Source organism: Microtus pennsylvanicus, chromosome 2, assembly GCF_037038515.1.
Source record: "Microtus pennsylvanicus isolate mMicPen1 chromosome 2, mMicPen1.hap1, whole genome shotgun sequence".
Lineage (NCBI taxonomy): Eukaryota > Metazoa > Chordata > Mammalia > Rodentia > Cricetidae > Microtus > Microtus pennsylvanicus.
This window is the reverse complement of record NC_134580.1, coordinates 8,957,838-8,978,984: the sequence shown is the minus strand read 5'-3', so window position 1 is coordinate 8,978,984 and position 21,147 is coordinate 8,957,838. Positions and strand designations below refer to the sequence as shown.

Genomic DNA, 21,147 nt, shown 5'->3' with positions numbered 1-21,147 from the left:
TTCTGACTCGAATCAATATATTTATTTTCTGCATAAGCAAGAGAGCTGTGTTTTCTATCTGCAGCTGTTTGGGTCCTGGCTGGCAGGGGTGAGGTGGACAGTCCAAGAAAATACAGCTCAGGACTCTTTGGAAAGAGTAGGAAGTCTTGAGAGATGGTAGGGGTGGGCTGAGCCCCTTGCTTAGCTGGGCAGACGAGAGATTTACAGCAATAGATTTGCTCTATGGTTTTCGGAAAAAAGGAGAACAGAGGAGCAGACTCACGCATCTCTCCCTCTGGTTCAGGGGAGGAGATGACGCCCACAAGGCAGACCAGGAGTATTGGAGCAGGAAACCCTGTCCCTGCAGACACACAGTGGTGGGAGGCCGTGGAAACCAGAAGCTTCAAGAGGGAAGTCAGGAAGGCCTGGATCAGGTGGGTGTATGACGCTGTATGTCGTGAGGATGACTGACTGGCTGAGTCTTGGGGCTCCCCTCTGGTCCCTGAGAACACGGGAGCATTCCAGGTAGGGCATGGCCTGTCAACATTCTCCCATCCCAGGGGACCTCCACTGAGGAGATAGGCAAGTTCTGCAGCTGTCTGGGAAGAAATGTCACAGGGAGGGGACAGCATGTCCCATCAGCGCATCATTGGGCTTCGGTAGGGATCCTGGAGGGTCAAGAGTGGGAGGATTGGGGTGAGACCTGGAAGGGACACAGGAAAAGGTCAGTATCAGGGCCATCCAGGCCTGCGGCTCCTTCCAACCTCTGCCTTCCCCAGGGCTGCCCCCCACATATCCTGCTGTGGGTTGGGTACTATTGGGATTCTCTGGTTCCATTAGGCTTTTGTGGCCAGGATGGGCTGAGTGAGAGCTTGGCAGCCCCTGTGTTCTGGCTTGAGTCACTGGGCAGGTTCTGGCTTCCTTGGGCTGTGTCTATCAGGAAATAAGCCCCACACATAATGGGGCACCTGAGGCTATTTTAATACCCATGGCCCTCTGTCCTTGTCTAATGCTGCTCTCAGTGACCTGAGGCCCAGGCCCAGGGGCAAAGTGCCCTTCCAGCAGCAGAGGAGAGGTGTGTACCCCTAGAGCAGGCTGCAGGGGCGCTTCTGCTGCCGTGTGGGCTGTGGACACAGGACGGCCCTGATGGCCTCATCGAAGACGGTCTTCAGGCCCCGTTGGGTGAGCGCGGAACATTCCAGGTACTTCACTGAATCTGAAAAGGAACAGCAGGGAAGCGGGGACCTGAGTCATGGAGAAGCATCTGTGTCACCCCAAATAGGGGGCATCGCCAAGTGGGAGTGTCACCCAAGTGGGGAGCAGCCTCTCTGTACCTCAACTTCCTCCTGCAGGACTCAGTGAGGAAGGTGGAGGCCCCAGGGCAGGCCAGACTCTCTAGAACAAAAGGCCCTTTGCTTGGAAAGTGGGCAGGTTAAAGTCCTTCCCGTGAAAGGACAGGATTTGCTTCCATGACCAAATCTCCCAACATGTCACCCAGGCCTTCCACATAAAGCTGACACCTCTGGGCAGGTCAGAGGACACCCCAATATATCTGTCATTTAATCAGGAAAGGGCTGAGGACACCCCAATATATCTGTCATTTAGTCACAACCCAACATATGAGGAAATCAAGGCGAACAGAGGCAATGAGACCTGCCTGCCCCCGGGCAGCTCAGTGAGAGGAAGAAAACAGAGAACCCATCTGAGCCCTCAGAAGACTGACCGCTGGGAGGAGTCTACATGACTTCCTGTCCCCTGCAACTTGAACGCAGAGCCCTAACACAGAAGGTCAGGAGATTTCAGAGCACTGAGGGAGGAAAAGGGAAGGAAGGGGAGCCAGGTGCCCTTGCTGGTGCCCTCTGCTCTTCTCTCTGGGGCAGGAACTTCTGACAGAGATGAGGAAACAGTGGCCCTCCCTATCCCAGTGACCCAAAAGGCCCAGAACAGAACAGGGATGAGTGGTCCCCACTGGAGGGGAAGTCACCAAAGCCAGGGCTTGGGAAACCAAAGGCAGCAAGGAGGAAATGGAGCTTCAGGGAGCCGGACACTGGTCAGTCACACCTGCGCGTTTCCTGTCCCTGGAACATTCCCAGGACACTCTTTTATCACCAAGAAGATGAAGCCAGGGTCCTGGCCTGGCCTCTGACCATTATTCCAGAGGGGGCTCCTGGCCTCTGTTCCTTGGGGGACCCAATCTCTGTGACCAATAGTGAGGCACTCTGAACCCAGGCTCCTGGAGATTAGGCTGGGATGTTCTCAAGGGTAGCTGGAAGAGAGGGGCTCTCAGTCCCTTACAGAGAATGAAACAGCCTCAGGGAGAAGAAGAACCACAGGCAGAAGGACACACATACATGCACATACATGGACACACATGCACACATACATACACACATGCATGTACATGCACACATACACAGGACATGAAGGGAAGATGGACATGTGTCAGGTGTCTGGGTAGAATGACGGGGTAGTTCAGGGTGAATATGATTGAGACACATTGTTTACTATTATGAAATTGTCTAAGAATAAATAAAAATATCCCGCTTTTAAAAGACATATATAGAAGGGAAAGTGAGCTGGGCACCAGCGTTCTCTCTCAGCTCCCTTGCTGTGGCTGTTGACCAGCTGCCTCAGGTTCCTACAGCCATGTCATTCCCACACCATGAACTTCACCTTGACAGGTGGGGGAGCAATTCTAATGCACCCCCAAACCATGCAGACCAGTTTGGGAATAAGCTAGTTAAGAAGACAAAGCTGGAATATGTCCCTGACATTTATGAGGCTAGAGCTAAGGGCCCAGGGTGAAGCAGCAGAGAGGCCCCTGGGGAGACAGCCATGACAACCAGCTAGTCACAGGAAGGTTGCGGTTACTCTTCCTGTGAAGAGCCCCTCCCCCTATTTCCTGCAGAGGAAGAGGTGCAGGGTTGGGTGGAGGCCAGACCTAGCTGGCAGTTCTACCTCAAGAGGATACCACCATGGGAGAGGCCAGACCCAGAGTTAGGTCTCCTGGGGATGGAGAGCTTAGCCAGGGCAAGGTGTCCCCACTCACCCAGCCAGCAGCCCTCTTCCACGCTGCTTTCAATTGCAGCCACCACCTCCCCAGCTGAATGACCTTGAAGGGTCAAGCCTCCTCGGCCTGGTTCTTGGAGGCACACAGTGACTGGTGGCGAGTCAGAATGAGTGGAGTAAGGGAGGCCAGGCCAGGCACAAAGGAATGAGTCACCCTTCAAGTCCCCAGCAGGGACACCTTCTGCAGGAAGCCTCCCAGAAACAACCCAACCTGACTTGGCTGCCTGTGCTCCAGTCAGCCATAGGCTGTGCCTCCCTCCTCTGCTTCAATCTATTCCCATCAGTCCCTCACTTCAGGGTCTAAACTTGGCTGACGCCATGACCAGCTAACACAGAATCCCCCTGTGCAGTGCTGCTCTTGGGACCTGAGAGCCTAGACACCCAACATGGCAGAAGCCATCATTACCGCTACACCTTCCCGTCAGAGAAACACAAGACAAGCACAGAGAGGCCAAGTAACCAGTCCAAGGTCACACAACCGGTACAACGATTTGAAGCAAGCCAGAGTTCGACAGACAGCATAACCCTAGGACAAGGGTGTTCAGGCACCACTCCCAGCCCTCAGCCTCCCCTTCTCTGAGCTCATACCAATATCCTTGGCCAGTGCCAGGCCTTGTGGGTAGGTGATGGGAGCCAGCTTCTTCTCCTTCAACTTCTCAATGGTGTCCTTGTCATCTCGCAGGTCCAACTTGGTACCCACCAGGATGATGGGAGTGCTGGGGCAGTGGTGTCGCACCTCAGGGAACCACTGGCAGGGGTGGGGAGAGGAGAGAGAGAGCAGAGGGAAGTGGGACATAAATCCCCAGGGCACCAGGCAAAGGGAGAAAGAGGGTCACAGGGTACAACAGGAGCTGAGCAGGCATGAAAAAAAAAAAGGCAAGATTTTTTTTTTTTTTTGGAGATAAGAGTCAAGAGAGGTGGTTGTGTATTATTAAGAGGGGGCACGAGACTGAGCAGGGAGAGAAACAGGGAACAGAAGCAGGTGGAACGCTTCCTGTCCCAGCCCAGGGAGACTCTCTCCTCACTGGCCCTGTGTGACACTAGTGACCCTCTGTCCTGGATTCTCCTAATCCAGAGTGGACCTTAACAGCTCACCCCTCCTTCCCTCAGTGCCACCTATATGTGTCCCCAGTCCCCTTGAGGCTCACCTTGGCTCGGACATTCTCATAGGAGGCCGGACTGACGAGCGAGAAGCAGATGAGGAACACATCCTGGAGACAGAGCAGGGCAGGGTTCTCAAGAGGGAGGCCAGAGAGTCCTGTCTGCCCACCCCCTCAGCCCTCTCCCTGTATGCCCCAGCTCCTGCCACTGCTGTGTAACCCTCTACCTGGCAGTCTGACCCTCCCTTTGCCATGGTGGGTAGAGAGCCCAGATCCATGGACCCAGAAGACACAAAACTATCTGCAACAGGTCTCCTGCCCACCCCAGACCAGACACACTGGCCTGGCTGCTCACACAAACCCTGGTAGTTTCTGCCTGTTGCACACTGAGAAAGGCTGGCATCTCAGGGCATGGATACTGGGGGCAGCAGGGCTGAAGGAGCACAGTTTGGGGAGCATTGTAGCTCAGCTCTGCCCTACAGGCCTCAGAAGGAGACTAGGTACAGCTGGCAAGAAGGTCATGGGCAGCAGATGGAACAGGATCAAAACCCGGACCACAATGAGGCACAGAGGTGCGCACCGTCTGCGGGTAGGAGAGCGGCCGGAGGCGGTCATAGTCCTCCTGGCCTGCGGTGTCCCACAGCCCCAGGTTCACAGGCTTACTGTCCACCATCACATTGGCTGAATAGTTGTCAAACCTGTGGGAAGCAGGAAGGACCAGGTCAGCCTCAAACCCAGAGCCCCGCCAGGACTTCCAGCACAGGCCAAGGCTGTTCTCCTCAGAGCGATAGGACTAGCCCAAAGTCACACAGCACTGTGCCGCTGGCTGTGTTCCCAACTGAAGGGCACCATTAAAAACACCCCAAAGACAAGTAAACAAAGAGGAAAATGCATCTCGGTCATTTTCCTGCCTCCACTCGTCCTCAGGAAAGGTGACTGCTGGGTTGTGCGCCATGCACCCAAAGGTTGACGAGAATGGACATTAACCTTCCTCCTGTGCTGTGCACCTAGATCATCACAACGTCTGCTGAGTGACTGACCATTGGTCCCTCATTTGAGCTGGGTCCCCCTGAAGCAATCCCTGAGTGAAGGAGGCAGAGAGGGGTGCACTCGGGAGGTAACTCCAGGAAGCTGTCAGAGGGAAACAGGAAGGAGACAGAAAGTGAGAGCCAATGAAGATGCTAGTGAGCTGATGCCCTGCCAGAGCCATCTGGGAGATGAAGGGACCATGTCCTGAGCCTTCTGGAAGGGCAGGAGCTGCAGAGGATCCGCTGTCTCACTCCTGTGATGAGTAGCTGCGCTAGGCCCCTTCTAGAGGACAGACAGACAGATATCAGTTGTGAGCCTGTGGCCTTGCACTGGTGTAGGTCAGACACTGGACCGGGAGCCCATTGAGCAAGTGTTGAGACAGGAAATACTTGGAAGCCCTGGGAGAGCCCAGCCCAGCGCTCCACGCTGAGTGGAGGGGGCTTTAGGGAGTAAACCCCCACTATTCATACCCCTAGGGAAAAGAAGCAGGCTTGTTGGTTGGGGCATGGGGCCAGGATCAGAAGGGTGTCATGACCCCATGCGAGGCCACACAGCCAGTGAGTGACCAACCGACGGGAGAAGCTGTGTCCGTGTCCAGCAGACTTGCCGCATCCTGCCGCAGTTGTGCCTCTAGGGACACCTTCATTGCCTGTCTATGTGAGCTAGGCATCATCTGACCTCCTAAGCCCAAACACGCACCCGGCCAAGACCTGGTCCACCGAGACCTCGAGCTTCTACCTTCTCCATCTGCTCTTCCCTCACAAGGCGGGCTTACACTGCCTGCCTGCTGAGCTGGCCTATGCGCACCACTTCATCCTATCCGAGTAGTTCCACCTATCCTTAATTGCCACCCATCTTCCCCAGGACTCCATGTCACTCCCCGGAACACCCCAGGGAGACTTTTCTGTCCCAGCCAGGTCAGCCCCATTAACAACACCCCTTGAGGGAGGGGGGAATCCAGCTTGTTCCTTTATGCCCTGAGACCAGACGATTGACACATAGTAGGTCTGCTCTGTGCCTGTTCTGGGAACCACTCCTGTGAATCTCGGAAGAACATTTTCGGAGGCAAGGCTGGCCAAGGTAGGAAGGCAGGTGCCTGGCTATTTGGGGCCCCGATAAAATGGAGAGATCAGGACCTTCTGTCTTCCCAAGATGCCTTGCAGCAAAGTCATCTGTCTTTCTCGGTCTTCTGGGCTCTAAGGGTATTTTCTCTTCCTATGGCATCAATTTGGGGGCAATAAAATGAACAACATAGGGGTTGATTCAGTCCAGGGCAGCTGTCTGAGCTTCGAGAAGGGCAGGGTTCACCCTGACCTGGCTATATAGCTCAGGGACAGGCAACTAGCTTTTCTGGGCCTCACTCTTTCCCATTGCTGGGGTCATTATTGGGCTTCAGTGAGATGGGAATCATTCAAATCATCCCACTGAGAGTGTCTAGGCTTACTATCAATGTCTCCAGTTTCTCCCCACCCAGCCTCACCTTAGCTGCTGAATTCAAGAAACAGCCAGAGACATGACACATACTTGGACTATATCACACTTTCCCTTCGTCAGACGTCTTTCATGTACATCACTGTGGCCGCTGTGGCCCCTTTTCCTAGATAGAAGTAGGTTCATGGGAAGGAGTGGATTTACCCAGGATTCCCAGGCTGGTAGGCGGCAGGGCCAGGCATCGGGACTTGTTCCCCAGTTCGGAGAAGCCACTGTGGTGAGCGTAGCTGCTGGGCATGTTATGAGATAGTGAGGATGGGCAGGACAGTTTTCACCCAACCTGGTGTTCTGTGGCTTGACCTCTGGCTACAGGCCAGCCCCACCCTGAACACGGAGTAGGATGTGCAAGGGGCTGCACACCTAGGTCACTTGGCTGCTGCCCACTGGAGGCCTGGTGTCATGGTGGTCAAGGGAAAGCCAGCTTGGTCCTACTGAGTCACCAGAGCCAGGGTCATCAAGGAAAGCACAGACTAAGTCCCATATAACCTTATCTCAAGGTGATCTTTTCCCTATGGAGCTGAACCTGCACCACCAACCCACAGCAGGGCAGAGCAGACTCCACCCACCAACCAGGATGCTCTGCCCACTGCCAGCAGCAGCAATGAGATGTTCTAGAAACTGGCACTCTGTTCTAGAGTCAGGAGTGAGCTAGCTACACCAGAGCTCTGGTCTCACACAGCTCTGCCCCAGCCCTGAAGAGTTTTCAATGGGCAGGAAAGAAAGTGGGAGGAAGAGAAGGAGGAAGCAGGCTGCTGCAGGCCAGGAACGCTGTCAGGAAGGGAGGCATGCTAGGGGTCTCCCTGGGGGAGAGCAAGGAGTTGAGAGAGCCCAGGGATCATGGGCTGAACTCTGGAGGAGATGGGACAGGTGAGGTGGAACTTGGGAAGTTTTGATACCTCCTTCTACTGAGTTTTAACCACAAACGGGATCCACCTGAGGTACTTAGGCCAGGCTGTGGCTCTGCCTAAATTCTGCTTTTAAAAACTTATCTACTCTGCCAGGAGAGCCAGCGTTGGGAACCTTCATCTGGTGATGGATGGAGATAGAGACAGAGACCCACACTGGAGCACTGGACTGAGCTCCCAAGGTCCCAATGAGGAGCAGAAGGAGGGAGAACATGAGCAAAGAAGTCGGGACCACGAGGGGTGCACCCACCCACTGAGACAGTGGAGCTGATCTATTGGGAGTTCACCAAGGCCAGCTGGACTGTGACTGAAAAAGCATGGGATAAAACTGGACTCTCTGAACATGGCGAACAATGAGGGCTGATGAGAAGCCAAGGACAATGGCACGGGGTTTTGATCCTTCGTAATGTGCTGGCTTTGTGGGAGCCTAGCCAGTTTGGATGTTCACCTTCCTAGATATGGACGGAGGGGGGAGGACCTAGGACTTACCACAGGGCAGGGAACCCTGACTGCTCTTTGGACTGGAGAGGGAGGGGGAGAGGAGTGGGGGGAGGGGGAGAAGGGTGGGAGGAGGGGGAGGGAAATGGGAGGCTGGGAGGAGGTGGAAACTTGTTTTTTTTTCCTTTTCTCAATAATAAATAAATAAATAAACTTATCTACTCGAAAAAAAAATGACTTTAAGATGTGCAGTGGTGGTGCATGTCTTTAATCCCTGCACTTGGGAGGCAGAGGCAGGCAGATCTCTGTGAGTTCGAGGTCGGCCTGATCTACAAATTGAGTTCCAGGACTGTAAGAACTGTTATACAGAGGAACCCTGTCTCAAAAAGAAAAAAAAGCTTATCTATGGAAATTTTATTTTAAAATAGAAAGATTTGCCTAGGGACTGGTAAGCACCACATAAAACCAGATGTGTTGGTGCACACCTGTAATCCCAGCACTCCAGCGGTGAAGGCAGGAGGATCAGGAATTCGAGGTCATCTTCATCTCCTTAATGAGTTTAGACTAGCCAGCCTAGACTACAAAACAAACAAAAAGAACCCCACAACTTTTACCTGGAACCTGGCTGTTGGGGAGACAGAGACAAGAGGATAGCTATAAGCTAGAGGCTAGCCTGGGCTACATAGTGAATTCTAGGTCAGTCGGTGTTATAGTATATACACTACCACACAAATGAAAAAAAAAAGTCAAAGCTTATGCAGGCTTTTGTTGGACCATCAGGAGGTAGCCAGGATTGGAGCCCTTGTCTCTGTGCCTGATGGCACGGGGCAGCTGTTGTGTTTCTGTGCCCGTAGCACTCGGCACAGAAACACCCTCAGGCAGGTGTCACCATCTGAGAATATGTGTGCCAACCTTGTTGGCCACGGGTTCATCTCAGAGAAGAAAATCCAAGAAGCAGTTGGCACCAGCCGCCGCCTACACAGCAGCACAGGGGGATTGATAGGGGACAGACCTGCAAGCCCTCAGGCCCCATCTGGCTGACCAGCCATGAAGCCCTCAGGACATCGAAAGCCTCTGGTCTCCACCTCCCACCTCCTTGCAGGGAAGCTGCTGCACAAGGCTCAGATCTCCCAGTCCAGGGCCTGTCTCTTGTAGAAAGGTAAACTGAGGCTCATGGGCTCAGAGGGAAAGTGATCACTTTGAAATCCTTGAGCAGGTGGGCCCTCCACCATAGCCAGGGCGAGTAAAAACAGAATAGGGTCTTGACTCAGGGACAAGGGCAGGGTCAACATACCCCGGTGACAGCGGCCTTCAGCCAGAATCCCCTTTGCTCCTGTTCTTGCTCAGGTCTAACCCCAGCCCTTTCTGACTTCCAAGAGCCTTAGAAGCCTGGTGGCAAAAGCCATTCCACTTTGCACAGCGGGACAATTGCCAGTCTTCATTTATATTAGGATACAACTGGGCAGAAAGCAGTGCCCAGTGTCTACCCAGCCCTTCTGGCTGCCCTTTTCTGGGTCCTCCCCCAGCAGGTGACAGAGACAGATGAACCCCTGTTTCTGAAAGTGAGCTCCATACAAGCACGTGGAGAACTTGGCGTGGAGTCTTGGTTTGGCATTAGTGGGGTTGCTGGCTCCTCTGATGGTGTGGGGATTGGGGGTGACTTTAGACCCCTCTATATACCCTTGATGCTCCAGGCAACCCTCCCCCAGCAAATAAAAATAAGGGCCCCAGTGAGGCTCTGAAGCCCAATAGGCGGAGTGTCCCTAGGCGACAAGCCCCTTAGCTGCTGTGAGCTATCAGGATATTGTAACACCCTCTTCCCTCAAGGACCCAATGCAATCATGTACCAATGACATCCTGTACCAGGCCACCAACTGAAGGCCTTCTAAGTAGATGTTGCGGTTCTAGCTAGTTAGTGTGATGGTTCTCCTGGGCCTTGCCACCTCAAAGTACATACATCGCATATGAGACCTTGTGTATAGTACACTGTGTGTCAACCACCATGTAGAGAAGGTGGGGGAGAACCCAAGAAAAAATGCATGGCTCCCTGACCTCCACAGGCTTATGATCTTGGGAGAGATTTGGCAAACTCCTCTGGGGAATGACAGACCTTTAGGCTGGACCAAAGTCTTCCCAGGAGGGCACCAAAGATGGGCCTGGAGGGTGTAGACATGAGGTTGAGACAGGAAATTACCACAGACACGGGAAAAGCTGGTGCAAAGGCCCTGCCATAGAATTGCCTAAGGAGTGTTGGTCTAAAAAGCAAAACAGTGGGTAACATCTCTAGGAGGGACAACTGAAGGAGACCCGGAAGAGCCTGTGCAAGGTGCTGGGGAGCGTCCCTGTGAGTGGTGGGGTGCCCTGGGTTCTTTCTGACACCTGTGGACTCCCCCTTGGTATCATGTGGCAGCTGGTGGCAGCATCCTGCACCAGGAAGCAGGCCTCCCACAGACTGCAGCTGGCACTGCCCCACCCCGGTCATTTGGTCCCCAGACTCTACGCTACCCTCCCTCCACGCTCCATCTCCGCACCACATTCTCCTCCTGGCCAGCGAAGGGCATCTTCCCATCCCACAGTCCCTCCTCCTGGAGCCTCCGCCTCCCTATCACATGTCGCTGCATTGGCAGCTGGACCACAGGCCAGCTTCCCCAAGATGGAGTCTCTCTAACTTTGCTAGTCTGCCTGACTTCAGGTGTCCAAAGCAGGCAGCCCGAAGAAGGGCCTGGAGCAGGCGGAACTCACACAGTGGGGATGTATTCTCCAGGGAAGGCATTGGTGGTGTAGCTAATGAGCAGGCACGTCTTGCCCACGGCTCTGAAAGACAAGAGACACAAAGCAGAAGAGACCAAGGTCACGGGCTATGCCTGAGACAAGGGGACATCTGAGCCCTTACTCAGGCTCCCATCTCTGGGCCTCAGTCTCCCAATACCAGACACCCCATGGCCGTGTCCTTAAGCCCCTGCAGTATTCATAAACATCCAGACTTCAATCCTGGCAATGGGTCTGGGCCCTACATCCGGGGAGAGCTGCGGAGCCGAATGTGTCCCCTGTGTGTTGAGTGCAGGTGATAGACAACAGATAGTCATGGGGCAGAGGAGAGGACCCTGCTGGAGAAGGCTGTCACACCCCTGGGCTCAGATCCCGCTCCACCATCTACCATCTACACAACTTTGGTAAGTCACCTAAGCTCCTTATGCCTCAGTTTCCCCATCTAGACAACAAGGACAAGTCTGTCTTCGCAGTGAATTAAGTGATATTCTGAAGACTCTGAGCCCAGTGCCATGGCTGTTATAACAGCCAAGTTCTGTAGGGAATGCCCGTAGCCTTAGAATATATGGGGCGTTTTAGCCAGAGGGGCCTGGGTTCAAATCCTCTGAACTCTAAGGCAGGTTACTCAGTTTCTCTGAGCTTTCAGTCTTCCCACCAATAAAACGAGCCCCGTGATGGTAGGCAGGGCTGGTGGGAAACTAAGTTAGACAGAGGGCCATGACCCAATGACCACACACAGTGAGCAACAGAGAAATGGCACAAATAGAGATGACCACCATTTAGGCTGTCTCCCTTTCAATCTGGGAGGCTACACAGGTCATTTAGCAGGAAGCCGAGAGGCCAGAGGGACAGCTCTGGGCCTTCCCCGGCTCTATTCTGTTAAGTCACTTCCCACTCTAGGAGCCTGGCCTACCTTCCCTCCCCCCTACATGTCTGCCCTCAAGCCCCAGGCTGCCACCAAGGTAACTCTGAATGAGTAGAACCATTGGCTTCCGGCCAACCCCCTCTCTATTTCACTCCCCCAGAGCAGACCCAAAGCAGAAGTGAGCAAGGCAGCTGTGGCAGATAACGGCTGGCTGACTGCTGACACCCCTGGAGCAGAGACCGTGATAAAGTCATCTGAGTGGTAGATAGTCTCTGCCCCCAGCGAGACCAGCAGAGCCAAACCAGGAAAGGTCCCAAGGCTTTGGCCACTCCCTCTTTTGAATTGAAGCTGGGCATCTAGAACATACCAGGACGGATCTAGCGAGACCCCAACATGTACCTGAGGGCTGCACCCTAATGTGCTGGAATACCCAAGAAAATGACCCGCTCACTGCACTTGAGGAGATTGAGTCCTTGGGGCATGATAGCCTGTGGTCCCTCCCGAGGCCTGACAGTGGATATAACCCCTGAGCTGGGGTGCAGCCAGCCTGCCCCCTGGAAGTCCCCACCATCCCCCTTTACCTTCCTCCTTCCCTTACCCTGACCTTAGCTTCCTCTTGCTCCCCACCTCTTCCCCACCACATGGAGTAGAGTCACACACTACAGACAGGACAGCAAGGAACCTGTCTCAAGCCACCCCAGCCCTCCCCTGGGGCAGAGGCCTTGGCCCAGAGGACTGGGTGGTCAGAGTCAGAAAGAGCGGAAAGTCTCAGGAGTTCCCCAGCCCCAGCAGCAGCCAGTCAGGCACTAGAGCCCAGGTCAACCTGGAGAACAAAGGTTCAAAGATCAAGTCTCTGATTTCCCTACCTCACATCTGCACCCTGAATGGCAACCTGATTCCCGGTCCTCATGGGAGGCCTGCCCCAGCTCTCAGGGTACAGGCAAGGAGCAGCACCCCACCCCCAGTCCCAGGCCCTCCATCCAGGTGGCTTCCGGGGAGGGAGTGGACTGAGGACAAAGAGTAGTCCAAGTCCACCCCAAATGCTCCTAGTGGGCCCTAGGAGATGAAGTGACTATCCCCAGGACCTCCTGGGAGACCTGAACCTGTGAGTTTGCCAGGGAGGGTCTCAGGGACATCCTGGGAGGGGTGGGAGACAACGCAGTCAGGCACTTACCCATCACCCACCACCACACATTTGATGGCTTGCATTGCACCCGAGACCCAGCAGCCAGTGATGACACTTGGGAACCAAGAGCGTTGCTGTGGACACCAGCGGTATGGAGTGGCTGGGAGGTGCCCCACACTGCACTGAGGAGCGACACCCCAGCTCAGGAGGCAGGAGGAAACGGAAGAGGAACTTACCCAAGCTGCTGCCCCACAGCCTTGAAGGGGTGGAGCATGTGGTCTGGAAGAGGACCTGGGGCCCCTCAGGTGCTAGGTTGTGCCCTGGCCACCCATGGGCACCTGACCCAGGCTTCAACAAAAACCCGGACACCCTCTGGGCTTGGAGATTCACTTCCTGATCTAGGGTAGCCCCAGAGTTGATCTCTAAGAATCTGTGTCCTCCCAAAAGTCAGCTGGCCTAGATGCTAAGTGTAAGCCCTTAATGAGTGCCTACTATGTGTCAGGCATTGTGTTGGGAGCTGGTGCCTCTAAGATGCAGGAAATGGGCCTGTCCTGGAGTTCCTAGCCTCTAGAGAGGCTAGCTGCATCACAGGTGCCGCGAGCAAGGCAGGAGACACAGGCCACGGGAGAGCTACAGGGTGGCCTCAGAGTCACCAGCAGGGAGAGCTGGTGGCTGCAAAATGTGACACCCAACGGAGGGTGCTGTGGGGCGGGCTGTCTAAGCAGGGGCCGGTATGAAAGTAAAAGGCAAAGGCGGGGGACAGACAGGAGGAGAAGAGGAGGAAGGAAGAGGAGGACGAAAGACAGGAGGCGGGGAGGCAAAGGACGAAGGGGCATCGAATGCAGTAGACAAGCTCACAGAAACTTGGCAAGCCATTTGCCACAGCATGGTGGCTCATGCCTGGAACTCAAACAAGCTGAGACAGCAGGATTGCTGTGAGCTCGAGTCTGGGATACAGAGTGAATTCCAAGCCAGCCAGAGCTATATAGCAAGATCCTAGCTGGAAAACTGCCCCAAACAAAAAACCCTACCAATGAACTGATGTGGGCTTCTCGCCATTTTAATTATATCAGCTGATTGCAAAGGACACTGAGACACTTGCCAAGTATTTAACATTCATGTTTGCAGGTGTGTTGCTGATTGTTCATGTTTGCAGGTGTGTTGCTGATTGTTCGTGTTTGCAGGTGTGTTGCTGATTGTTCGTGTTTGCAGGTGTTTTGCTGGGTATTTGCGTTTGTAACTGTGTATTGGACTTCTAAGTTTCCTGTTGCATAAGTTGCCTATTTATGTCCTTGCCTATTTCTCTGCTGAGCTACTTTGTCCCCCTCTCTTTGGAGAAGTTCAGCGTTTGACTTTCAAGTGCAGATTGCTATAAACATTGCCCAACTCATTTCCAGTCTTGGGATTGTTTTGTATAAGCTATCATATTTATAAATGTTTATTTGTATGTGGTCAACTTTACATTTTCTTCCCTAATGACTTATACTCCTTGAGTCTTTCTTAAGCATTCTTATTCTGTGAGTTCGAGGTCAGCCTGGTCTACAAGCGCTAGTTCCAGGGCAGCTAGGACTGTTACACAGGAAACCCTGTCTCAAAGAACCAAAAAACCAAAAACCAAAAAAAAAAAAAGCTATTCTATTAAGTGTGTAAGGTGTCTGTCACACATGGTGACCTTTACACACGGAGTGGATTTTAAATGATACAAGGACTGCTTTTAGTTTTTGTGGGATGTTGATTTGATCTCACTAGTGCTTTCTAAGTTTCTCTTTCTATCCCTTTGAGGAAATACTTTGACCAAAGCCACTTACAGGGGAGAGGGTTTATTCTGGTTCATGGTCGAGGTTAGAATCCGTCACGGAGGGGAAGTCCAAGCTTCAGGAGCTCTGTATTCCACCTGCAGCCGCGAGTGGGCCTGACGTCTTTGCAACATTCCATCTGCCTGCCTATTAGTATCCTCTCTTTCTCCTTTATATCTTTCAATAAAATTCTGCCATTTCCTCCCAGAAAGGTCATGCACATTTTTCAAAAGATTTATTTCTTGATACCTTATTACTCTCAGCACTATTGTAGCTAATAATTTTCAAATTGAATTTTCTATCTGCTCCCTGTATGTAGGGGAAATGTCAGCTTTTGCATACTGGATTTATGCATGTGGAAAACTGGGCGAAAATCTCATGGCAGCTTTTTAAATTAAAAAAAAACAATTATTTGTGTGTGTGTGTCCATGCAAGCAACCTGTCAGGCTGCATCTGTGGAGGCCAGAGGAAAATGTGTGGGATCCTGGGGATCAAACTCAGGTCCTCAGGCTTGGCAGCAAGCCCCTTTACTCTCCGAACCCTCCCGCCAGCCTTTGTCACAGCTCACTCTGGGATTTGCTAACAAGCCTGGCAGTGATTTGCAGTTTGTCCCTAGTAAAAGAATGACAGTATTGTTTCTTCTCCTGGTTTTATAATATTCATTCCTTGACTTGACTGGGATCTTCATAGAAAGCCCGCGGAAGCCTGCGGTGTCAAACATGGAGCCTCAGTCCCGGCTTGAAAAGATTCTTCTGACGTCTTAACATGAAACATAGGAGGCCCGTCGCCCATTAAAGATGCTCACCGCTCTTCTCCAAAACAGCGGCTTTGGATTTTATTCTCTTTAATCTTACTGAACACTCTTCCAGATGAACAGAGATGTGACAATGATGTCTTTTTTGAACCCTGTCACCCTGCTTAGTCAGTCCTGAGAGTCTGCGGACTGTCCCCAGCCATTCTCCAATCCATGCGACCCTCTTGCTGTGCTTCCACATTGAGCTCACAGGGGGGAACATGTACACACCAGTGTGCACACACATATACACACATGTACACACTTGTAAATGGAGGCGGAGCTTTTCTTTCGTCTCAATAACTCAGTCCCTATAACGGCGTAAATGAATGCAGACAGATTGTAAAAATATATACAGCTTTAATGGGGAAATAGACTTACAGAACCACTGTTCCAGCAGAGACCAGGAAAGCAGAAGCGAGCTCTGCGAGCACGCTCACCAGATTTATAGGTAAACATTAGCCCGAGGTGAACACGCCCCCTAAGAAGCGGGACTTCTCCCTACAAGTCCCAAATAAACACACAAAAGCTTAATATTAAACATTATTCTTACTTGATAACTGTTTTGTTATATGTAATTTTACTATGTTAAAGTTAAAGCCTTCCTTTTGGGTGAGACAGAAAGGTGGAAATGCTGTGGGATAACCCTTCTGTACACTGTGAATATGTATTACTCTCATTGATAGATAATAAAGCTGATTTGGCCTATAACAAGGCAGGAAATAATATATTTTATTATAATAAAATAAAAGCTGATTTGGCCGATAATAAGGCTAGGCAGGAAAGCCAAACTGAAGATATAGAGAGAAAGGACAGGGTCAGAGAGAGATGAGCCAGCTTCAGGGGAAGCAAGATGCTAGAGGACAGGTAAAGCCATGAGTCATGTGGCAAAATGTAGATTAATAGAAATGGGTTAATTTAAGTTGTAAGAGCTACTTAATAATAAGCCTGAGCTATAGGCCAAATTAATATTAAGCTTCTGTGTGACCAGGCAATTAGGACAAAAGAAAACTCCAACTCCATTTACACACACTCACACCTGCATACACACACATGCATACATATTCGCATGTATGTGCACATACATATACACAGGTGTACACACACTCACACATGTAAGCACACACACTTGTACACACATGTGCATGTGCACATACAGATATTCACATGTGTACACACACAATTTACCAATTTTGATATTTTTATAAGCTTGTGAATTTCTTTTTCATAATGTGCCACTTGAAAGTGTATCATTCATGTGCACAAGTCCAGGAAAGGCTGCTGCCTCTCTGCAATACTTTACTTACAGAAGACCATGCGCCACATCCCGCTGACTCCTGTTGGGGTGACAGGCTTGAGTGCTGGCTTGTGGGGTTTTTAATAAACAGACGTGAGTTGATGCCACACCATCTACCATCAGAGATGCTAGCCTCGCCTGTCCGTCTTCTGTAACGGCACAAAGATAACTGTCTGGCTAGACCTTGCTACCAAGGCCAGGTATGGAATCTCCACCTGAGCTCCTGTTCAGTCTTTGCTTTCTAAACCCCAAGGCGATGTCATTAGGCGCACACAACCTTAGAACTGTAGTATCTCCCTAAAAATGTTCACCTTAAACAGCCAATCTATCCCACATCTGGCCAGAGCTGATGTTCAAATGTGGAAATAAGAGGTTTAAAAACATCATTTGGGGCAAAGGAGATGGCTCAGCAGGAAGAATCCTTGCCACACAGCAGGAGAACCTGGACTTAAATCCTCAGAACCCACATAAACACCAGGTGGAGTAGGGTGACATCACAATACAGATGTTCCTACTGTGAGATGGGAGTGGAAGCAGGAAGACCCTGAAGCTCACTGCTAGCTAGCCTAGCACAGGAGCAGTAGACAAGAGACTCTGCCTCAAAGCAAAGGGGAGAGGAGGATTGGCTCCTGAGCTTGCCTTCTGACCTCCACACGGGCACCATGCCACATGTGTGCTTCAATAACACACACAGTATAAGATTAAAAGATAATAAGTAGGGCTGGCAAGATGGTTCTGTGGGTGAAGGTGATTGCTGCCAAGCCTGATGATCTGAGTTCAATCCCCAGAACCTACACATGGTGGAAGAAAAAAAAGTGACTCCCAAAAGTTGCCCTCTGACCTCCAAACTTGCACATGGTATTCACAGGTACACATATAACAAATAAATAGTTTTAACTTTTCTGTTTTTATGTACATTGGTATTTTTGCTTACATGTATGTCTGTGTGAGAGTGTCAGATCCCCTGGAACTGGGTCATTGTGAGCTGCCATGTGGGTGCTGGGAATTGAACCCAGGTCCTCTGGAAGAGCAGTCAGTGTTCTTAACCATTAAGTCATCTCTCCAGACCCACAAATAAATAATTCAAATAAATCATTTTAAATGTAGTAATTAAAAAAATACCCAGGTGGTGGTGGTGCATGCCTTTAGTCCCAGCACTTGGGAGGCAGATGCAGGAGGATCTGTGAGTTCAAGGCCAGCCTGGTTGACAGAGCTAGTTCCAGAACAGTCAAGACTACACAGAGAAACCCTGTCTTGTAACACCAATAAATAAATAAATAAATAACCTTTTTTTTTTTTTAAAAAAAAAAAAAAGGAAAGCTAATCTATCTACCTAATCTCCCCTAATCCTGTTGGGTGTGTGACAGAGTTAGGGCTGGGCAGTATATGGACTAGGATCCTCTCTGCCTTGAATGATCAATCCACAGGATCGAGAAAAGGGGAGGGGCAGCTCTGGGCAGACACCAGTGTGGGAGGCTCTCCCCCAGAGTGCCAGCTGTTCCTCCTCACCCCCTACAGCTCCATGGGCCTCCCTCAGCCACTGGGACATTCCAGACAGTCTTTCACTCCACAGCTGAGCAAGAGACCCACTCAGGAGGCTCCACTTAGTACAACCAGGGCTCAGTGAAGGGACTTTCTCCAGGGAGATTTCCCCTCCCCTGGTAAGAATACAGGCCTTCTCTTCATCTGTGACTTTCCTGACCAGAAACCTAGACACGCAGAATCGCCAGGGTCTGATGTCCTGGTCTCGGGGCCCTCTCAGCAGTTAGCTCCCCTAGCCACCTCAGGTAGATGGACATGAATGGACTGATGGATACACAGATAGATAGATGATAGACAGATATAGATAGATAGACAGACGGATGGATGGACGGATGGACAGACAGACAGAAGATAAATAGGTAGGTAGGTAAATAGGTGATAAATAAGCAGGTAGGTAGGTAGATATGTGGATGGAGGGATAGATGGAGGTATACATTTGGATAGGTTGCATTATGGTGTGTATGTATGTATGCATACATGCATAATGTATCAGATGGATGTTGCACAGATGAATGAATATGAATGGATGGGTAAAGCGATGAATGGATAGACTGGTGTACAGATGAATGGATAGATGGATACACAGATGGATGTATGGATAGCAAGATAGATATATAGATACATAGATGAATGGATGGATGGAGTCATTCATGGATGGATGGACAGAGATGGATGAATGGATAGATACCTGCATGGGTGGATGAATGGATGGATGGATGGATGGATGGATGGATGGATGGATGGATGGATGGATAAACAGGGATATGGATGGGTGCATGGATGGATGGATGGATGGATGTGGACGGATGGGTGAGGGAAGCTCCCTATTGGCTGCATCTGCTGCTCTAGAGGTTTCCAGTGTTTCTCACTCTCTGAAACTGGTTCAGTGTGGGGCTCTGAGACCTCTCCTCACTCAACCTTAGGCACCCCATTGGCCCTTCACACCAGTCTCCAGCTCATCCATCCCATTAGGAGCACAGTCATTCCAGCACCCTAACCTCCCCAAGCAACATAAAAGCTTTTAAAGCGTTAGCTACCATTCAGGTATTTCCCTATTATTTTTGAGTGGGAATTATCTTCGCACAGTCCAAATTCAAAAGTACTTAAAGGGCTTGTGTTAGGAATGCCTTCCTGGAGCTGGAGAGAAGGCTCAGGGCTAAGAGGGAAGACTCGTCCTGCAGAGGACCGAGCTCAGTTTTCAGCGCCATCAAGTGACTTCAGTAACCCCAGCGCCATGGCGTCTCTCCCTCTTCTGGCCTCCAGAGGCAACTGCATTCGTGTGTGCCTACTCTGCCCCATATACACATAACTTAAAAATAATAAAATCTTCTCAAAAGAATGCCTCCAGCTAGAGTCCCTGTTATCTGGGTCCCATCATCAGGTGACCTTCACGGCTGATTCCTCCAGTCCCATCTAGATTAATCTAGGAGAATAACGCCTTCTTTATTTCCTCTCCCGTTGTCCTCTGTCCTATGCACCTCCTTGGTTTCCATTAATTATTCACCTTGAACTTCGTTCCCTATTTGTGAATAGCTTCCTCTCTTCCCAGCCCCAAGTACAGGCCTGGGAATGTCTGAGGAGTTCCCGCTGGGTGAGGAGGTGGATTCCCGCCTCTCTCAGCTGCAGGGCTACAGCTCTGCGCGTGCGCATGCTGGCAGGCGTGGCTTCTGGAGGCTACTTTCCCTCCACCTTCATGGTCCTTGGATTGGGTGGGGGAGGAGGTCTAGACCCTTGTTCTTGACCGCCCTGCAGGACTCTTTCAGATCCTCGCAGGCAATGCCTTAGCCAGCTCCTCCTTTTCCCTCTTACCAACTCAGAGGGGCAGGCACGACTGTTTTTGACAGTCGGGCAGGCAAAAAAGAAAGAAAATACGAGTGCGTTGATTGTGATTTGCATTCGGCTTCCTCTCAGCTAGCATCTTTCCAGCCAGCTTGGAGCTCACCCAGTTTCCGTCCTCCCCCACCGCAGTGTTCTCTTCTGCTTTGCCCTTTATATCTTTTACGTTGGTGCTTCCCACTGATTTTCTTACCAGGGAAATTTGCTCCTTCCCTGGGGAGTGACAGGCACGGTTCTAGCTTTAGCAAGTGTGGGCTAGTTACCTATCTCTTCCTTTAATGGTTTTGGGAGCTTCCCCGAAAGGCTTCTTCTGCATTCTGGGCCGTGTTTTAGAAGCATCCTTCTGTGACTGCTTCTCCCAGGTTCCTGGTTTTTAACATTTCACACTCGCTTGCCTGGGACAGCTCATATCATCCATCCGTGTGGAGCGCGTCCTACTTCCTATTTTTCCAGATGGCCTCCCATTAGCCAGCCGTTCAGCCTGGTGATGATGTACGTCTGTCTCCACAGTGACACGCTTCCTGCCTCCTACTAAACCACGTTTAAAGTCAGGCTGGCCTGGGCTATCTTTCTTCACACTATTCACCTGAGTCCCAGCACCCAGGACTCTCAGGGTCCTTAAAGCGTCTCTTCTTAAATATTTCATTTCTTTGGGGGGGGGGGGCGGGGGGAACGGGGTGTCCTCATGAAGCCCAGGCTTCAAACTCATGATTCTCCTACTCACTATCCCAAGTGTTGGGGTTACAGATGTGCACTACCACACATGGATATAAATATTTTTAGGAAATCTCTCTTTTCGCTGTGCCCCTCAAAACGTCATCAGATAAAAGCAAACACTACTCCTGCAGAGGACCTCAGCTGGGTTCCTAGGATCCACATTAGGTGACTTACAACCATCTTAACTCTCTCTGGGGGATTCGGTACCCTCTTCCGACTGCCATAGATGCCTTCATCCATGCACGCACATGCACACGGGCACGCACAACACATGGGCACACTATTTAAAAACAATAAGCAAAACACCTTTAATTGGGAATGAAGCTTTTCTGTGAGGAACGTGGGGAGGGCTTGGTGCTGGGGACGGTGAACTTTGAGTTTTCTGGGCGGTGAGC

At 51.3% G+C, this 21,147-nt stretch overlaps 1 protein-coding gene across 2 annotated transcripts; it reads right to left on the bottom strand.

The window, feature by feature from the left end:
- On the bottom strand, positions 1 to 12,995 carry Rac2 (Rac family small GTPase 2). 2 transcript variants are annotated; one of them, XM_075959958.1, is made up of 7 exons: positions 12,820 to 12,994; positions 10,754 to 10,825; positions 4,729 to 4,846; positions 4,197 to 4,259; positions 3,637 to 3,796; positions 1,063 to 1,195; positions 1 to 682 (listed from the first exon to the last, which is right to left on the bottom strand). In XM_075959958.1, the coding sequence occupies exons 1-6, from the start codon at positions 12,852 to 12,854 to the stop codon at positions 1,065 to 1,067; spliced, it is 579 nt and encodes a 192-aa protein (XP_075816073.1). In that variant the 5' UTR covers positions 12,855 to 12,994; the 3' UTR covers positions 1 to 682; positions 1,063 to 1,064. The 2 variants fall into 2 exon arrangements, with proteins under 2 accessions (XP_075816073.1, XP_075816074.1); XM_075959959.1 differs by lacking the exon at positions 10,754 to 10,825 and having other exon boundaries at positions 12,820 to 12,995.
- Between the last annotated feature and the right edge of the window lie 8,152 nt (positions 12,996 to 21,147).

What these genes read in the sequence shown, in the direction of transcription:
- Rac2 (XM_075959958.1), bottom strand. Translation starts at nt 12,854, where the DNA reads ATGCAAGCCATCAAATGTGTGGTGGTGGGTGATGG. An exon ending in GGAGAATACATCCCCACTGT is followed by an intron (nt 4,847 to 10,753) that starts GTGAGTTCCGCC and finishes TGCTTCCCACAG; the next exon opens with GTTTGACAACTATTCAGCCA. An exon ending in ATGAGAATGTCCGAGCCAAG is followed by an intron (nt 3,797 to 4,196) that starts GTGAGCCTCAAG and finishes CACCCCTGCCAG; the next exon opens with TGGTTCCCTGAGGTGCGACA.